This window comes from Manihot esculenta, chromosome 9 (genome assembly GCF_001659605.2).
Source record: "Manihot esculenta cultivar AM560-2 chromosome 9, M.esculenta_v8, whole genome shotgun sequence".
Lineage (NCBI taxonomy): Eukaryota > Viridiplantae > Streptophyta > Magnoliopsida > Malpighiales > Euphorbiaceae > Manihot > Manihot esculenta.
Genome location: NC_035169.2, coordinates 30,646,142 through 30,665,604, shown reverse-complemented (window position 1 = coordinate 30,665,604; position 19,463 = coordinate 30,646,142). Strand labels below are relative to the sequence as shown.

At 36.6% G+C, this 19,463-nt stretch overlaps 1 protein-coding gene across 6 annotated transcripts in view; it reads right to left on the bottom strand.

The window, feature by feature from the left end:
• LOC110622332 overlaps positions 1-19,463 on the bottom strand; it is a 29,128-nt gene that overhangs the window by 2,386 nt on the left and 7,279 nt on the right. Inside the window, exons 13-23 of one of the 6 annotated variants that reach the window (XR_002489085.2) lie at positions 17,567-17,614; positions 17,342-17,479; positions 15,669-15,827; positions 15,455-15,517; positions 15,257-15,364; positions 15,079-15,162; positions 14,960-15,007; positions 3,339-3,413; positions 426-521; positions 261-341; positions 100-185 (exon numbers count right to left, since the gene is read on the bottom strand). Coding sequence is in view for 3 of the 6 variants with exons in the window: in XM_021766814.2 (XP_021622506.1) it covers positions 100-171; positions 261-341; positions 426-521; positions 3,339-3,413; positions 14,960-15,007; positions 15,079-15,162; positions 15,257-15,364; positions 15,455-15,517; positions 15,669-15,827; positions 17,342-17,479; positions 17,567-17,614 (972 nt within the window). In the remaining 3 variants the exon portion in view is untranslated. Of the gene's footprint in view, positions 1-99; positions 186-260; positions 342-425; positions 664-3,338; positions 3,414-9,621; positions 10,382-14,902; positions 15,008-15,078; positions 15,163-15,256; positions 15,365-15,454; positions 15,518-15,668; positions 15,828-17,341; positions 17,480-17,566; positions 17,615-19,463 lie in introns of those variants that run through there. The other 5 variants (XR_002489086.2, XR_006352120.1, XM_021766814.2 and 2 more) reach the window with 5 other exon arrangements.

The following is a 19,463-nucleotide window of genomic DNA, read 5'->3' as shown; positions in this document are numbered from 1 at the left end:
CTTAATTCAAATGCTTTTTCACTTAACAATTACTCAATCAGATTAAAACCATTGATTTTTCCAGAAACCAAAGTAAAACTTCAATTTTAATTTTCTTACCAGTGCTGGGAAAGCACCTATAGCTTGTAATACCGTTCGCATGAATAACAAAGGAAGAGGAATCTGCTCAACCTGCAGTAGAGAGCCTTGTTTTCATCATAAGATCAGCTATAGACAATAGAAATTTGCATTGTGAAGAAAAAAGTAAAAGGTGTACAGACCAACTGATTCAAAACTTTCGCAATAACTTGTTGAGTAAATATTTGCCGTTGCTCAAAACAAGCATTACATGCATCTGTAACCTAAACATAGAAGTAAGTGTCAATTTTGCACTTGCGCAAGTTCATTTGGTAGGACAAAGGAAAAACAAAGGGTATAAGACATGCCTTCTTCAGGGGAATTCCATCTTTGTCAGGATCAATTCCATGAATAGCTATTAACACTTCAGCTGGAGTGAGCACGGGACCAGAGTGAGGTGATCCCTACATCAAGTTGCACAAACTTCAATTGACAATAAATAAGGCCTTCAACTAAACCAGGCAGATTTTACAACCAAGCTTTAATCAAAATCTAGGTAGAGCCAGCTGTATGGATTCTTTTTCGTCATTCAGTTTTATTTGACACCTACACCACAACAATCCATATAAATTTTAGGTCTCTATGTTTCTCTTCCCATTCCATCCACCACAAATTTATCACATCTCACTGGAACATTTGATTCTCTACGCTGGATAATACACTGGTAACATGATCAAACTATCATAATCGATGTTCATCATTCTATCCCCAATGTGTGCTTCATGCCCTCATTGGAAGATGTGACCATTCCTATCTTATTTTTTATCGTAATACAAAACATCCATTTTAACATCCATATCTCTCTCATATGTTATGCCTTAGATTAGATGTTAAACATTCATTCTCATATAACATAGAAGCCTGCACCACAATTTTATAGACTTATATATTTCACTATGTCAAGGATCTTATGCTCGCATATCATTTACCTTGTTTTGATTCTATGAGTTGCAGTCTCATCTATTACTTCATTTTTTTTGGGTTGTGGACCTGGTAACCTAAATATTGGACATTAAGTATCTTCCTTTTTTATCTAAGTGTCTTTTACAGTGTAAATGGATTGAGCAATTCTGTAAAAAGGTAAATATAATAATCAGTGATGGAAGCGAGCATAATTATTTCTATTAAGAATTCATGAAAAATATGGGGGCCATGCACATATTTTACAACTAAAAAGTAGAAGAAAGGACATTAACGAGACTAAGACAGTTGAAAGAAAAACAAAAGAGAAGCTTGCAGAAAATGCTGAAAATTGATAGAAAATGCTTATATGGCTACAAGAAAATAAACAGATGACCGTGAAGAAACACCAATACATAAGCATATGTGTGAGTAATTCCAGTAAAGATGAATACCTTGATATGTCTCCCATTAACTTATGTTTGAACGGAAGAATTTAACATTGAGATATTTGTATTTGATAATACATAGATTGATCAATTCAATTCATCACTGTGCCGGCTTAGAAAAGTATGGAGAAACTTTATTTGAGTGTGTAATACCCAATAAATTTTAAACCCATCTCAAATAAATTCAGAATGAAATTTATCAATTCAATCTTCATTTAGGAATCTAATAAATTAAAGAATGGACCAACTTTCATTCAAAAAAATTTAAACTAAAATTATAAGTAAATTCCTTTCTCGAAAACTTTCATCCAAACATAACATTATAATTTTTCTATCATATGCACATTAACTAGCTCACATCGAGGATCCTTATGTAATTCAGTATAACATAAGAATAAGAAATTCTAGAAATTGTGATTTGGACAAGTTTAATTATAAATTGTCACACAAGCGCAATTATGATTATATTTGGACAAGTTTAATCATAATTGCTATTTGTAATATAAGTACAAATGGCAAGGAGAACTTCTGAGTTGACCAAAAAGTAGAAGATTTAAGTTTATAGATTTACCAAAGGAATTATAATAACAAAATTAAACTCTTATCAATATACAATTATGATTATATTACAATCAAATAATGGAATACTGGTATTGGGCACCCGTTTAAATAATATACAATAGTTTCTTATTGGGATTAAAAGCAATTTATTCATTCTTTCAATTTTCAATAACATTTTTATTAATATATTATAAATTAAGAAGAAGAAGAAAATACTAGATCTAAGTTATTCAGAAGGTATTGGGATTCAATTAATGTCCGATATTAGACTTAACTCTGATTTGGACTTGACCCTGAATATCCTATAAAAACAGCTTTTTGATTAATTTTTCTACCATTGTTTTTCATCATTGTCTCTAAGCGATGTAGCATAAAATATTAAGAGTCATTAATTATAGTGTAATAGTACAATAACTTAGTGATACTATCGTATCTGAACCTAAAACTAACACTCACTTTACCTACAAAGTGTTCACTAAACTCACTAAGGCAAAAGTCATATTAGTCCAACTAATGACGCCAAACAGTGTAGGGTCATAGGAGCTTAATGAGCAAGAGTTGTACAATTGAGTTTTTTTTTTAATAACTTTTGTTTTGTTTATATTTCATTATTTTATAATTTTTTTTATTTATTTTAAGTTTTTTTCCCTTTTTGTTGCTGTCATATTTAAGTTTTGTCTATGCAATTTCTATATACACATACTAAAATTCAAACTTTCATTCATAAATAAAATCTCAATTTGGTTAGTAGAGCTTGGAGTCTTTTTCACTAAAATATAGTTATTGAAAATGCAGATTAATTAAATATTCTATGCTAATATTAAATATTCCATGCTAACAAATGAAGAATAAACATATACAAGAAAGTTAGGAATACACGTATAATATAATTAGCATAACATTTTGGTTGAAAATTTTCATAACTTATATAATGCTTGCCCGAATATCATTAAAAAATTCCTATGGATGCTGTAAACAAGCCCAAAAAAAACCGGAAAGGAAAATAGGCATACAAATTATACTTTGTTTTTTGTTAAGAAAAAGAGGAAAGGAATTTGTAGATTGATTTCAGGGTTTGATAATAGATAGTCTTTTACGTCAATATTTTTTTCCTTTTATTTTTGTACAATGATAAAATTTTTGGATCAATTTTATTTTTATGTTTTTTTGTTTGTCAAGAAAATGAGAAAGGAATTTTGTAGATTGATTTCAGGGTTGACAACAAACAATGTTTAACTTTAGTAATTTTGTTTTTCTTTTACTGTTCTATAATGATAAAAATTGTGGATTAATTTTATTTTTATGAGATACCTGTAGTATACGTGCAAGGGCAGGTTGGAACTTGTCCAGAGGAAGATTCACAAGATGGGGAAAGGTCATCAAAACCTGAAAAATTAGCAACAAAAATAATTCATGGCAAATTCCAAAAATTTAAAACAAAAAAAATCAATGCCAAGGAATAACCTGAAAAGTGTGTGCAATGCAAGAAATAACATTTCAATTACATTAAAGGAAAAGAGAATTGACAGACTACGACTTAATAATATATTATGCGCAACTGGCAGAAAGGCCAACCCAGAAATTATGCAGCATTATTAGCAGAAAAATTGCGCAACTTAACTATCTTAACCTATCCTATTGACACTAAATACAATCAACCCCCAGCATCACAATCGTGAGTGTGAAGTTTCCATGAGTTAAAAATAACATCAAATGGGTGCCCCCAGCGTAGTTGGCCATTTTGAGATACAGACAGCTTGTGGTTATCTATCATGTGGTTAAAACAAAAATTCAGAGAATGACCAAGTTGGTAGTCTCACTCTCACATCAACATCTCCAGATTCTCCACCCAAAAGTTAAACCTCTGGTTGAATTCTCTATCATAGTACCACAGCTGAATTGGTTTGCCAGAACTCCAAAGATATGTTTACGTGCTGGGTTACAGGCTTACAGCCCATCCATTCTTGTTGAGCCAACATCAGAAGGGTAGTTGTGAAATCCCACATGAATATGGTAAAGGGCTTGAAATTGATTCATATTGTGCATTGACCTTTGTATTCTAGATTCTAACAAGGATACCTACCGTTGACCAACATAGAATGTTACTAATTAGGAGGATTCAAATTGGGAATTAGACTTGATTTAAGGGATTTTATTCTTATTGTAAATATTCCTAATTTAGATTGATTCTTTGTTTATAAATACTCAAACCTTGTAAAGATCAATTCAATTAGAATAGAATAAAAAATTCCCCCCAAAATTCTTCACCTACTATCCTTCTGACTTAACAGTCGCCCAAATTTTCATCAGCTGCAATCCAGTTTCTTCGAAAATGTATCCCTCAACATTGCCTTTCCCAATACCAGAAGTAAACAAAATATATTTTCATGAAAACATCACAATATTGACTCAAGTGCAAGAATTCACAATTAATTTTGCTTACCACCAAGCAAGTAATAGGACCAGCACAATTCACTGGTTATCATATTAGACTATATTGTGGTTTTCAAACATTCTTTGTCATATCTACTATCTAGTAGTAGTCATGAAACTCCATTATTCTAATGTGCAGAACTGCCCAGCTACATGTAACTACGTGTAGCCACACTATAGGGATTGCAATGGATAAATTTCTGTATATTATACTATTACAACGATCTTGATATAAATAGATACTATAGTCGTGTCATATTTAGGAATTTATATGCCCTAGAATCTAAACTACAGAGGAGTAAACAATTTACAAATATGCACAGCTGACATTCCATAGCAGAGATCAACTAATGTCGAAGGATCAAATTTACTAAAATGAATCAGAGGTGAGACGGGAAAGTTCAATGGAAAGGTTTTACCTGTCTTTGGACAAATATGAATGTTTGGGGGAAAAAAGGAAAAAAAAAAAGAAAAAAGAAGGAATTTTGAATTAGTTGATCATACTATCGCATAAGACCCAATAGCAAAAATCTCCATGTTCCAGTTAGGAACTAAATTTATAATGCAACAGTTTGCATGAATATGGGGAAGAAAAAGTAAACCATGAAAGATAACAGAAGACAAAACTGTAATGTCATGCATAGAAGCTGTTAGAGATCAGATTATGAACCCAAGCCCAAAGGTCATTCCGCTGAGGGTCTATTACAGGAAATGATTCAGAAATAACAAAGCAAGGGCTGGAAGCTGGGGAATTAGATGAAGAACACTTGGCAGAATAGTAGAAATCAGTTACCGGGAATCTCGGATACAAGAACAGGATAGCTGGTGAGGGTGTGTATAAATAAGTATAGTGAGAGGAGAGAGGCATGCTATGTATTTTCTTCTTCTTTTTGCTTAGGCTGGGGCTAACCTTGTTAGTCGGGAGATACTCCTGGAATCGAATTCTAAGCTCAATACAAATATTTTTCCATTTTTGTCTCTTGCAACTCTTGATTAAGTTCCTAACCCTATCAATTGGTCTGACCTACCGGAGCTCTTCCCCCATGCCCAAAACCAAAACCAGAATGGAGGGACGAGTAGATCAAATGGAGAGGAGCTTACATGATATGGAAGCCCTGTTTGCCACCCTCAAGATCAATCAAGATCAACGTTTTTCCACTTTTAAAGCAGAACAAGAGAAAAGATTTGATAGGCTGAAATCACTCATCATTTCCATGTCTCGTGGGAAAGCTATAACAGAGGATGCTACTACTTCTCACCCTTCCCCGACCTCCGGCAACACCTCTATTCCTCGATAGCAGATTGAACCCCCAAATTTTGATGGCAATGACCCCGTGGGATGTATTGCTTGGACTGAACAATATTTCACTCTTCATCAAACTTCTGAAAATTTGAAAGTCCAACTCATTTTTGTTTGTATGGAAGAGGCTGCATTACATTGGATGCATTGGTTACGCTAATATCATGCCACTTTTTCATGGAATTAATTTATTCAAGAACTCCTACTTTGCTATGGCGGAGATCGCCGTATCAATCCATATGAATGATTGGCGACCGTCCTGCAGCATACCTCCATCGATGACTATATCAATGAATTTAGTTGTTTGACTGATCAACAATATATGAAATTTTTCTTAAGCGGACTCAAGGATGAAATTCGAGTTAGAATCTGTTCTCATGAAACACTCAATATTTCCAGAACGATGACTCTTGCTCAAGATATCGAGACAGAACTGCAATTTTTCCAGCCTTCTCCTATCCACGGCAAGCCAACAGGAGATGGTGTCCATTGGTGGGCTTCTCCTTTTACCATTGAGTGAAGACATAGGTCAATAACTCAGTTTATAAGCCCAACCCAATCACCTATATTTCACCAACCCAGTCCCTACCTTCCCCACATTCTGTCACCCCCTCTACCAAAATCCCTACCACTGCCTTCCTCACAACCGCCTTCCTCACCTCATTCTTCTCGACCTTCTCCTCGTTTCAGGGGTACAAGGCACTATTCTCACTAAGAGTTCCTTGATTTAAGAGCCAAAGGCCTCTATTTACAAATGTAAACAACCTTTCCACCCCATGCATAAGTGCCCAACAAAACCTTGCGAGCCTTGATTGTTAGTGATGATGAACCCACCCCACCAGATTTAGATTCTGATTCTCCTCCTTCTAGTGTTTCTCCCGTGGTCCATATTATCGATGAAGCTAGTTTCTTTGCCATGGAACTTTCTTTCTTTTCGGTGGGAGGTATTTCTTCTCCCAACTCTATGAAATTACATGGGCAAATATCCGGTCATCCGATCTCGATTATGATTGACAGCAGGGCAAGTTATAATTTTATCTCGAGCACCTTGGCTAAAAAATTGAATCTACCTATTGAAGCGACTCCTCTTTTTTGGGTTCGATTAGGAGATGGACCCAGAGTAGAATCCTCAAGAGTATGTCGAGCAATTTCTGTGAACTTGGCAAACATGCAGATTTTGGCTGATTGTTTCATTTTTCCTTTAGGAGGGGTTGATCTAGTTCTTGGGATTGCATGGCTACAAACCTTGGGGGAAGTCAAAGTTAATTGGCTTATCATGGAGATGACGTTAAATTACCAGCACAAATCTATTACTCTCAGTGGCAAGGGTTCTCAAACAAAGGCAAGCATATCTGCATATTACATAAACTGGCAGATATCGAATATTCAGTTTTTTTGTGGCAAAGGACAAATATGGAGAAATTTTGCTTGTTCAACACTGAGATCATTGAGTTCCAACAGACAGAGATTGACTCGCTCTTGGTCAACTTTAATCCACTTTTCTGCAAATCCTTGTCTCTTCCACCAGCAAGGCCTACTGATCACATCATTCCTTTATCTGTGGGTACCACTGCTGTTAATGTCAAGGCTTATCAATATGGGCATTTTCAAAAAGATGAAATAGAAAGGATGGTTACTGAGATGTTGATTGAAGGAATTATTCGCCCAAATTCCCGTCCATTCTCCAGCGTAGTCCTACTGGTACGAAAGAAAGATAAGAGTTGGCGTTTTTATGTAGATTATCACATCTTAAACATTTGATCGATCCCCATACGCTTTTAGATGAACTGATTGGAGCACATTATTTTTCAAAGCTAGATCTCAAATCCGGCTATCATCAAATCAAGGTTTCAGGACAGCCTTTCGCACTCATTTAGGACACTATGAGTTTGAGTTTGTGGTAATTCCTTTCGGCTTAACCAATGCTCCAGCAACATTTCAGGCCACAATAAATTATCTGTTTCGCCCTTACCTTCGACGGTTTGTTTTTGTGTTCTTCGACGACATTTTTATATACGGTAAAACATGGTCATTTAGTCCATTTAAAGACCATCCTACAGCTTGTATTGAACAACCAATTCTTCATCAACAGGAAGAAAAGCTCATTTGGAAGTACTATGATTAAATATTTAGGGCATGTTGTTTCATCCATAGGGGTGGCTATGGATCCTTTAAAGGTTTATGAGGTTCTAAATTAGCCTACGGTGAAGTCATTAATAGCAGTCAAATGGTTTTTGGATTAACCGGCTATTACCGACGGTTTATTAGAAATTATAGGGTGCTTGCCAAACCACTGACTCAACTGCTCAAGAAAGAAGGCCAAGGAAGATTGCAGTGGACAGCCGAAACTCAAACCGCATTTGAAACACTTAAGCAAGCCTTGACTACTTCTCTTGTTCTCGCAATTCCAGATTTTTCCAAACAATTTATGTTGGAATGCGATGCTTCTGGATCAAGAATTGGTGTTGTTTTGATGCAAGAGCATCGACCAATTGCATATTTCAGCAAAGCTCTTTCATCTCATTTCCAAGTTCAATCCACGTATGAAAGAGATCGATGGCCCTAGTCTTAGCTGTACACCATTGGAGACCTTATTTATTAGGCCGAAAGTTTCTAGTTTTCACTGATCAAAGCAGTTTGAAGTACCTCTTGCATCAACATATTACTATTCTAGCACAAAGGAAATGGGCAATCAAGTTGTTGGGGTATGATTTTTCCATAGTATACAAACCTGGCTCTCTTCCAATTCTGCAGCAGACGCTTTATCTCGGAAACATGAAAGACATAGAATTAAATTTACTATCTTCACCTCAATGGATTGCTTGGGCTGTTGTTGTTAAGGAAATTGAGCAGGATACTCACTGTTGACAATCATTCAAAGGCTTAAAAGTCAAACCTCAAGATATACTCCATATTCCTTGGTGCAAGATCGGTTATTCTATAAGGGCCAACTTGTTATCCCTTCATCCTCTTTTTGTATTCCATGTCTGTTGCATAAATTCCATAACTCTCCCTCGGAAGGACACTCCAATGCATTTAGAACATATCAAAGAAATGTAGCAAATTTATATTGGCCTGGAATGATGATAACTGTTTAGAAGTACGTGGCTGAATATTTGGTTTGTCAAAAACACAAGTATGAGACCAGTTCATCGGCGGGATTGCTTCAGCCGCTTCCTATCCCGAATAGTGTATGGAAGGATATTTCTATGGATTTCATCCAAAATCCCAAGGTCCTGATACCATTTTGGTTGTGGTTGATCGTTTTATCAAATATGGACACTTTTTTCCTCCTAGTCATCCCTACTTAGCAAAAATGGTGGCAATTGTGTTTGTAAAAGAAGTGGTCCGACTTCATGGAATTCCCAAGTCCATATTCAACGACCGAGACCCTATATTCCTCAATAATTTCTGGACAAAATTGTTTAGACTTCAAGGCACCCAGTTGGATATGAGCACAGCCTATCATCCAAAATCTGATGGCCAGATTGAAGTGTTAAATAGGGGATTAGAAACATATTTCCGCTGCCTTACTTCGGAAGAATTGGCCCAAGAACTACAAACCAGAGATGAGTTATTAAAGCAGCTTGCTTACAATCTCAGCTGGGCACAACAAAGAATGATCAGGGCATCCAACCAACATCAAAGGGAAGTTCACTACAATGTCGGGGACTCTGTTTTTTTTCAAACTGAGACCACACAGACAAAGCTCTTTGAATGGCCCTATCAATAAAAAATTAGCTGCTAGGTATTTTGATCCCTTCCGTATTATGTATTATTTTCGCAGTAGAACCTGTCGCATATCGTTTGCAATTGCCACTAGAATCTAAAATACACCCAGTTTTTCATGTTTCTCGGCTGAAAAAAAAAATGGCCAACACCCGGTTTTAACTGAGATTCCGAAGGGATTGGAAATAATGGAAGACAATTGTGAACCTGAAGCTATCCTTGATAGTCGCATTCAATCTGGTCAAGGCCAAGCCATACAACAACTCTTAGTTAAATGGAAGAACAGAACTTCTGAGGATGCTTCTTGGATGAACTATTTCGATTATGTTCAATTTTCTAATTTCAACCTTGAGGACAAGGCCGTTCCTCATCAGATTATGAACCCAAGCCCAAAGGCCATTCTGCTGAGGGTCTATTACAGGAAACGATTCAGAAATAACAAAGCAAGGGCTGGGGAATTGGACAAAGAAGGACACTTGGCAAAATAGTAGAAATTAGTTCCCAGGAATCTCGAATACAAGAACAGGACAGCTAGTGAGGATGTGTATAAATAAGTATAGTAAGAGGAGAGAGGCATGCTATGTATTTTCTTCTTCTTTCTGCTTAGGCTGGGGCTTACCTTGTTAATTGGGAGATATTCCTGGAATCGAGTTCTTGATTACTATTAAATTTGGGCCAGATTTAACTCACCCCAAAAGCTAGCTCAAGGGAAGGAGTGCCTATAGCCTATATAAGGGGCACATTACCCCTTTCCACAACCAATGTGGGATTCAACAATTACTAAAAAGCACAATACAAATATTTTTCCATTTCTGTCTCTTGCAGCTCTTCAGTAAGTTCCTAACTCTATCAGAAGCCAATACATTATAGATACAAAGATATATACTGGCATCTGTTGACTTATTTACTAATCCTAGCTGATTTTAGAGATTTGATTTGATTTGATCTGATTAGGATCCTTAATTATCTCTGTAATTATTATTTGATTATTTGCTTCATGTTTAGATATGATTCTCTGTGTATAAATAGTCATGTAGACCAATTGTAAAGATTAAGAGTGAAATACAAGAATACTCTAAATTTTTCCCAAAATTCTTCATGGTATCAGAGCCTTTTCCTGATTTTTTGGGTCCAAATTCAATTTTTCCTCTTTAGGGTTTTAAAACCCTAGATCTACCTTTTTGGTACTAACCCATTTAGGAGCCTCTCAATCTCTCACCGCCGGCACCAGGAGAACCGCCGGACTGCCGCCGGCCGATCGACCAGCTCCGACGCCGGAAAAGCCTGCGCGTGAGGCTCACGCGCCACCCCTTCCCGGCCCGTGACCCGTCGCTTCCCAGCGCGTGACTCATCGCTTCCCGACGCGTGACTCATCGTCTATCACTACTTTGCTGCTCCGATCACTCCGGCGATGATTCCGATCATCTTTCCGGCCTTCCCGTGCTGCTACCCGGTCTTTTTGGTGAATCGATTGGACTATCTTGTGTGTACAACCTTGGATACCTCCTATTCTGTCACAATTTATAAACCTTTATCATGGCAGAAGATAAAAGGGTGTCAATGACAGAAGGTAAAAGGGTGTCGATAGCAGAAGGTAAAACAGTCTCGATTCCTAACTTTGATTCCTCATTCTTTAGTGCCACATCTGACTTTGTAAAGTCAGGTAATGCTTCATCTCTTCATAATATTCCATGGATTATCGATTCTGGTGCGAATAGACACATGACAAGTTCTTCTAAAGGCTTTCTCAATTATTTTCCTTCCCTAACCAAAGATAGTGTCAAAATTGCTGATGGCTCTCTTACTCCCATATCCAGAACAGGTTCTGTTATTTGCACATCCAATATTAAATTATCATCTGTCCTCCATGTTCCCCACTTTCCTGTCAACCTTTTATATGTTAGTGCTATAAAATGCCCTTAATTGTAAAATTGAATTCTTTCCTGATCATTGTGTTATTCAGGATCTTCACACAGGAAAGAGGATTGGCAATGGTAGACTGCATGATGGCTTATATATGTTGGAGGGTGATCCAGGTTCTTCGATATCTCAAGCCTGTTTTGGAGAAAATAAGAATGTCAATCAGGAAATAATACAGTGGCACAGACGGTTAGGGCATCCATCATTCTTTGCCTTAGAAAAACTTTATCCTAATTTGTTTGCTAGAACTCAGTTTGATTCTCTATTTTGTGATGCTTGTGAGTATGCTAAACACACTAGAACATCCTATCCTTTGAGTCATAATAAAAGTCAAATTCCTTTTGCGACTATTGATTCTGATGTTTGGGGGCCTACTCAAACTGTCTCCTTGTCTGGTAATCGATGGTTTGTCACCTTTATTGATTGTTGTACTCGAATGACTTGGGTCTATTTGATTAAAGCTAAAAGTGATGTCTTTTCTTGTTTTCAATCCTTTCATAAGATGGTTTGTACTCAATTTGATACTAAGGTAAAAATTTTGAGAACTGACAATGGAAGAGAATACATGGATAGTAGCATTTCTGCTTATTTGGAGAGTAATGGGATAATACACCAGACTAGTTGTCCTTATACTAGTGCTCAAAATGGCGTTGCTGAGAGGAAAAATAGGCATCTATTGGAGGTAGCTCGATCTCTTATGTTCACCATGAATCTACCCAAAGCATATTGGGGAGATGCAATTCTTGCATCTGCTTATCTTATCAATAGAATGCCTCTCAAGACCCTTGACTTTATGAGTCCTTTGGCGATTCTACAAGGGAAGAATTCATACGTTGTTCCACCAAAAGTATTTGGGTGTGTTTACTTTGTCCATACTAGGACGGCAGGAAAACTGGATCCCAAGGCCCTTAAATGTGTGTTTGTTGGGTATTCTCCAACACAGAAAGGATACAAGTGTTATCATCCTCCCTCTAGGAAATACTTCGTTAGCATGGATGTTACCTTCCGAGAAACTGAACCCTACTTCAGCACCACCCACTCACCTCTTCAAGGGAAGAATAATGAGCAAGAAGAGGTGATCCCGAATTCTGTGATTCTGAATGATATGGTTCAACTAGAAAGTTTGAGTTCTAGTAGACAGGGAGAGATGTCCAATCAGGGAGAGAGTACTGGTCGTTTGGACAAGCCAGATTTGAGAAGGTATTCAAGGAGAGACAAGGCAGAAGAAGCCATTATGCAGTCTACTCAGAGTCGAGAATCTTCTCCTGGTGAGTTACCCAGTCATGAATCTTCTTCTGATGAAGTTACCCACAACTCTTTCTTCTGGTGAGTTACCCACAACTCTTGAATGTTTCAATGACTTAGATAAACCTATTGCACAAAGAAAAGGGGTCAGATCTTGCACTAAACACCCTATTTCTAACTTTGTTTCTTATGAATCTTTATCTCCTTCCTATAGAGCCTTTGCCTTGTCTATTTCCTCTGTGTCTATTCCACAGGATTGGAAGAAAGCTTTTGCAGATCCTAAATGGAAGAAAGCAATGATTGAAGAGATGAAAGCATTGGCTAAAAATGAGACTTGGGAGCTTGTCACTCTCCCACCTGAGAAGAAACTCGTTGGTTGTAAATGGGTATTCACTGTGAAACACAAAGCCGATGGCACAATTGAACGGTTTAAGGCCAGATTGGTTGCTAAAGGATTCACCCAAACCTATGGAGTGGATTACCAAGAGACATTTGCCCCAGTTGCAAAAATGAACTCAATTAGAGTTTTGTTATCTTGCGCAGCTAACTTGGACTGGGACTTGTAACAGTTTGATGTGAAGAATGCTTTCCTCCATGGAGATTTAGAGGAAGAAGTGTTCATGGAAATTCCTCCTGGGTTCGCTGATGAGAAGACACAAGGAAAGGTGTGCAGGTTAAAAAAGGCTTTGTATAGGCTACAACGATCTCCCAGAGCTTGGTTTGACAGGTTTAGCAGAGCCATGCTGTCCTTTGGTTACCAACAAAGCAATGTTGATCACACTCTGTTTATCAAACATCATAAGGGTAAGATCACCCTTCTTATTGTGTATGTTGATGATACAGTGGTGACAGGTGATGACAAAGAGGAAATGGCTCAACTAAAGAGGTTATTGGCCCAGGAATTTGAAATCAAAGATCTGGGAAAACTGCAATATTTTCTAGGTATCGAGGTGGCTAGATCAGAAAAAGGAATTTTCATCTCCCAAAGAAAGTACATTCTGGATCTTTTGGAAGAAACTGGTATGATGGGGTGTAAACCAGTAGAATCTCCCATTGAAAGCAATCACAAGCTGAAAGCAGGAACTGGTGAGTCCGTGGATATTGGAAGATATCAAAGATTGGTAGGAAGGTTGATTTATCTCTCACACACTCGACCGGATATAGCCTATGCTATTAGCTTAGTCAGCCAATTCATGCATGACCCTCGCGAGACTCATATGCAAGCTGTACTTCGCATCTTGAGATATCTAAAGTCTGCGCCAGGGAAAGAGCTTCTTTACTCCAAACATGGTCATCTTCGAATTGAAACTTTTACAGATGCAGATTGGGCAAGATCTCTCGATGACAGGAGATCCACCTCTGGCTACTGCACAGTTGTGGGGGGAACCTTGTCACCTGGAGGAGCAAAAAACAAAGTGTTGTTGCTCGATCAAGTGCGGAAGCAGAATACAGAGCAATGGCCCAAAGAGTATGTGAACTCTTATGGTTGCAGAAGTTATTGGAAGAGTTGAGATTGTTCGAGAGAGACAAGATAACATTGTATTGTGACAATAAAGCTGCTATAAGTATAGCACAAAATCCAGTCCAACATGACCGAACCAAGCACATTGAAATTGATCGGCACTTCATTAAAGAAAAATTAACAGACGGTATCTTGAGCCTAGTTCATGTGACTTCTACGGGGCAACTTGCGGATGTGTTTACTAAAGGACTTAACAACAAGAGTATGTGAACTCTTATGGTTGCAGAAGTTATTGGAAGAGTTGAGATTGTTCGAGAGAGACAAGATAACATTGTATTGTGACAATAAAGCTGCTATAAGTATAGCACAAAATCCAGTCCAACATGACCGAACCAAGCACATTGAAATTGATCGGCACTTCATTAAAGAAAAATTAACAGACGGTATCTTGAGCCTAGTTCATGTGACTTCTACGGGGCAACTTGCGGATGTGTTTACTAAAGGACTTAACAACAAGATCTACCATAATCTGATTTGCAAGTTGGGCGTGTGTGACATCTTTGCACCAACTTGAGGGAGAGTGTTGACTTATTTACTAATCCTAGCTGATTCTAGAGATTTGATTTGATCTGATTAGGATCCTTAATTATCTCTGTAATTATTATTTGATTATTTGCTTCCTGTTTAGATATGATTCTCTGTGTATAAATAGTCATGTACACCAATTGTAAAGATTAAGAGTGAAATACAAGAATACTCAAAATTTTCCCCAAAATTCTTCAGCATCATATGCATAAGATAAGAGAAGATGCATTTGCATTCAGAGTATGAATTGGAGGAAACCTCATCTCTTGGTAGGAATGGCAGCACTGGAATCAGAATCTCTATATCCTGGAACAAATCAAAAGCAAACACATTAACAGATACTACAACTGTACCTTAGAAAACCAAATTTTTAATACCTTTAGTTTTGAATCATATAACTTCTTTATGGTGAACAATAATTCCGGAGGAGGAACTATCCCATCTGTCAGTGTTTGTAAAACCTGATCAAAAAAGAGAGGGGGAGAGAGAGTGAAACAGAGAGTCAATATTATTTCTTTCGTGGGATTGAGTACAATGTACATAAAATTACAATACCTGCGTCAGAAGATTTTCACTTCCAACTGGAGGATCAGAAAGTATTTCAAGAAGTTCAGATGATGATCCCATTGTGCGGACTAGTATGGGAATATGGCGATGAACTGCCTGCACCACACAACTGATAAGAAGATGAAGCTCACGGCAGAGAGCAAAGGACTATAATTCTCTTGTTAAGCAAAACATAAATCAACAAACCTGCTTAACTGCTTTTGAAGTGTTTTTATAAATAAGAAAAATCTCGCGAAATAGGGAGTGTCTCTGTCAATCAGATTACACAAGTCAAACATTAATAAACGAAAGAAACATTGGAGATGATCAGATTTTACAAACAAATACTGGTTACAAACACTTCAACTTCTAATGACTAGAAAGTAGAAATAAGAAGGCAGGCACCAAATAAAAATAAAACCTTTGTGCAAAGGGCAAAGTACAATGACATGCACTGCTGGGCCTCTGGGATTGAGCGAGATGATTCACTTTCTGATGTGAATGATTGATCAGAGGAGATGTCTTTGCCGGTGGCACTCACTGACTGATGGTCATTTGATGTTTTTTCCAAATTGAAATCCTGTTAAATTCAATTCAACTGAACTGAGCAATATGCAGTCTTAGAGGAAAGGAACAGAAAAAAAGGCCCCTGTGACAGGGGGAAGCAAATACAGTAAGCCTAAATTTGGATAGATGTGAATCTCAAAAGATGATGTATTTGAATTTGACATTATGTTGAAATTTACAAATTTTGATTTCAAACACATTTCTAATGCACACTTGTCTAAATTACAATTTCTTTTCAATGAATCACTGCACCATATCGCAATTGAGCTTATCAGCATTCCCATATAGATATTAACTTTGAATTTGTTAGCACCTAAACCCAAGTGTGCAACACACAATATGGTAACAAAGGCTCCAAATGTTCGTGGAAATTGTCTCTTGAAACTTTCTGGAGATATTTTTTTTCCAACTGTTTAGTAGCAACAACAAAAATCAAATGGAAGTTAATGTTTATACTTACAAAGACTTCACATCATATTTACTTTTAATTGCACAAAGTGGCGAAAATGGAAGAAGGAAGAAGGTTGAACAGATTTCAACAAAAATTGGTGGTGACTCACCATTTTATGGTAAATTCCTCATTGTAAAATAAGTTCGTACAAGTCCTGAAAAAAATTAGTTCCAATTTGAAATGCAGGAAGTAATTTTCCTAAAAAATTGCTTTATTTTCTTTTTAATCCCAAAATTTTTTCCAGCAACTCAATTCACATGAACCATCAGCAAATGAGAAAAAGACCAAAAAATATTTTCCACAAAATAAATGAAGCCTAAGCAGTATAATATTTCCAATCACCATTTTTTTCATTAAAACACTTAAAATTTCTGGTCTTTTGAGGATAACTGAGATATAGAAAGGCATTCTCCCTACATTCATACAGCACACCTCCTCTTAAAAAGGATGAATTTTTAAACATAAAGAAGGTACATTTTCATCTTACAAGTAGATGTAAAGGAGCACTTTCAGTGCTTCCTTAAAAAGTGGTGTAACTGGAAAATGGAGAGAGAAAAGAAAAGGATAACTAAAAGATCTTGAGAAAAAACTGACAGAATTTGGAGCAATCTGCATTTGAAAAAGAATAAAAATGAAAGAGGCAAATTGATGCCATAATGAATATAAAACAGTATTCAAATCAGAATAATGAATTCAAAAGATAGAAAAAAGAGCAAGGAACGCAGTTCAGAGGCCACATATTGCAGAACACGTTTGGAGAGTAGTACATCGAAGGACTGGCAATGGATATGATAACAAGTTGTTTAGTTCAATGGGTGAAAGCTGTTCTTATAAAAAATAATAATAATAAAAAAAAGAAGATTTCAAAAGTATTGCCTGTGGTATGGCAGAGCCAACAGAAATATATATAGCAGCTTGTTCAATATTAGCTTTTCCAACAATATAAAAATGGCGCAACACCGTGTATGCTCATTTCCAGTTCACATAAACAAGAATTTTGTAACAGACAAGACACATAATAGTGCAGAGAACAAGTGAAATTCCACTTCCATGATGAATTATGAACAAATTAATACCTTCCTTGGTTCACTGCTCAATCCTTCAGCATCTGTACCTTCTGTCACATCTCTACTGATGATACAGAGCAATTTTTCCTTCGCAAAATCTTCTATTTTTTGAGCTATGGATGATATAGGATAAAGCTTGTTTGCCACCTGTAACAGGAAAACATCTACAGTGGTAAAAGGGATAGCATAACACTCTTTTTTTTGTTCCATCAAAACCAGGTTGAGTGTAGTTACCAGGCGAATTGCCTTCATCCGCACTTCCTCCAAGTGATGAACTGCACTCTTTTAGAAGTAAAAAAATTGGAAGTTAAGAAAGAGGAGTGAACATTGTTCAGCTTAAACAATCATTACAGCTCAAGCTCAGTTTGCAACTTAGTATAAGTCCTCTAAATTTTTTATTTAGTAAGACAATTAGCATTAAACTCAATTTATTGGACAAAATATCAGAACTACCAATTTTCAGCAGGTACACACATGGAGGAATCACACATTAAGGCCGGATGAACAGTTTCTCAAGAGAGAGAAAGAGGAGTACCCTTTTATATAGTGAACGCAGCACCTACCTCAAATAGTCTAGGTCAATGTGGAATAATAACCAATATCTATACACACACATCCAATAATCCAACTTCAACCCACCAGCATGAATACCTCACAAAAATGTATATCTTAAAAAACCAATTTTCGACCAAATCTAATGCTAAAAGGATGGATTTAGCAACATAAATTTGCTCACTGATCAACTCCTATCAAATTTTAAACAACGAATTAATTAATTAGAAAATCATAAACAAGCTATACATGAAACTGCAAATTAGCCTGTCCACAAATATAATCCAGTCACACTTATGTGGTTGTTCATAATCAATTAAACTGAATAATGCATTAATATTCCAATCGTGTTCCTATCATAGTCATCAACAGGCAAAAGATGAATGGCGCACTAAGGCGCCAAAGAATCCAGAAGCCAAGGTGCATGCCTGAGTGAAGTGAGGCACAAAAAAATTTGAAACATAAAAAATTAATAAATATGAACAATAAATCAAAATTCAAATAGCATAAGTAAAATTATTTAAATTTATTTACTTTCATGGTCATAGAACTGCCAACATAATAAAATTTTATCACAAACCATATACAATTAATTGATTTTATCTCTATTAAACAATGTGATAATGAGAAAGTAGTAGTTAAAAAGACAATCATACACTTGTATTATGTCAATTTTATAAGGGAAAAAATAACTATATTTTTATCTAATTGAAAGAATTTAACAATTTCGTAAAGCATATATCCTAAACGTATTAATCACTAATCGGTTGTGCCTAATTTTGCAGAAAATAAGCACCAAGCTTCATGGTTGGCAAATCAAAGTAAAAAAGGCAGCATGCCAGCAACAAAAAGAAGAAAAATGGGCTGCAGGTCTGCATGCCACACAAGTGGGTGGGAAGAAAAGAGCAGAAAGAAGGGGAAAGTGGAGAACAGGAAAAAGGAAGAAAAAGAAGAAACTCGCAGAGAATAGGAAGAAATAAATAACAAAGAGAGAAGAAGAAGAAGAAGAAGAAGAAGAAGAGGTCAAGCAAGAAGACAAGAAGAAAAAGAAAGAAAGAAAGAAGGGAAAAAAAGAAGAGGAAAAAAAGACCTGAGAATTTTGCCAGCCAAATGCAACAGAGAAGGTACGATTTCTTCACCTCCCATTTTTCTTTCTTTGGCTTCTGGGTTGTGATTGCCTCAATAAACCTCGCCTAGCATATAGGGGTGCCTGGCTGTGCCTCGGTGTGCTTTTGGCATATTGCCAGCCTGGATGGAGCTTGACTAGGCGATCATCCATGTGCCAGCTTACCTTGCGACTCAGGTGCGCCTTTGACAACAGTGGGTGCTATATGTGGTTATAAATAATCTAGCGTTCATTTTGTACAGATCATTCAATCCTTCTAAATTTACCAAGCAGCAGTACTGTAATAATCAATTAAAACTAGAAATGAATTAAGAAAAAATTACGTCATCCAGGCATCCACAATAAGACTAGGCGATTTGAAAGAAACACCATCCATATGACTTGAATCGCTTAATAGAACTATGATCAACAACATGCCACACACCCACTTGCCAACAAGGCCAACCCTCAAGG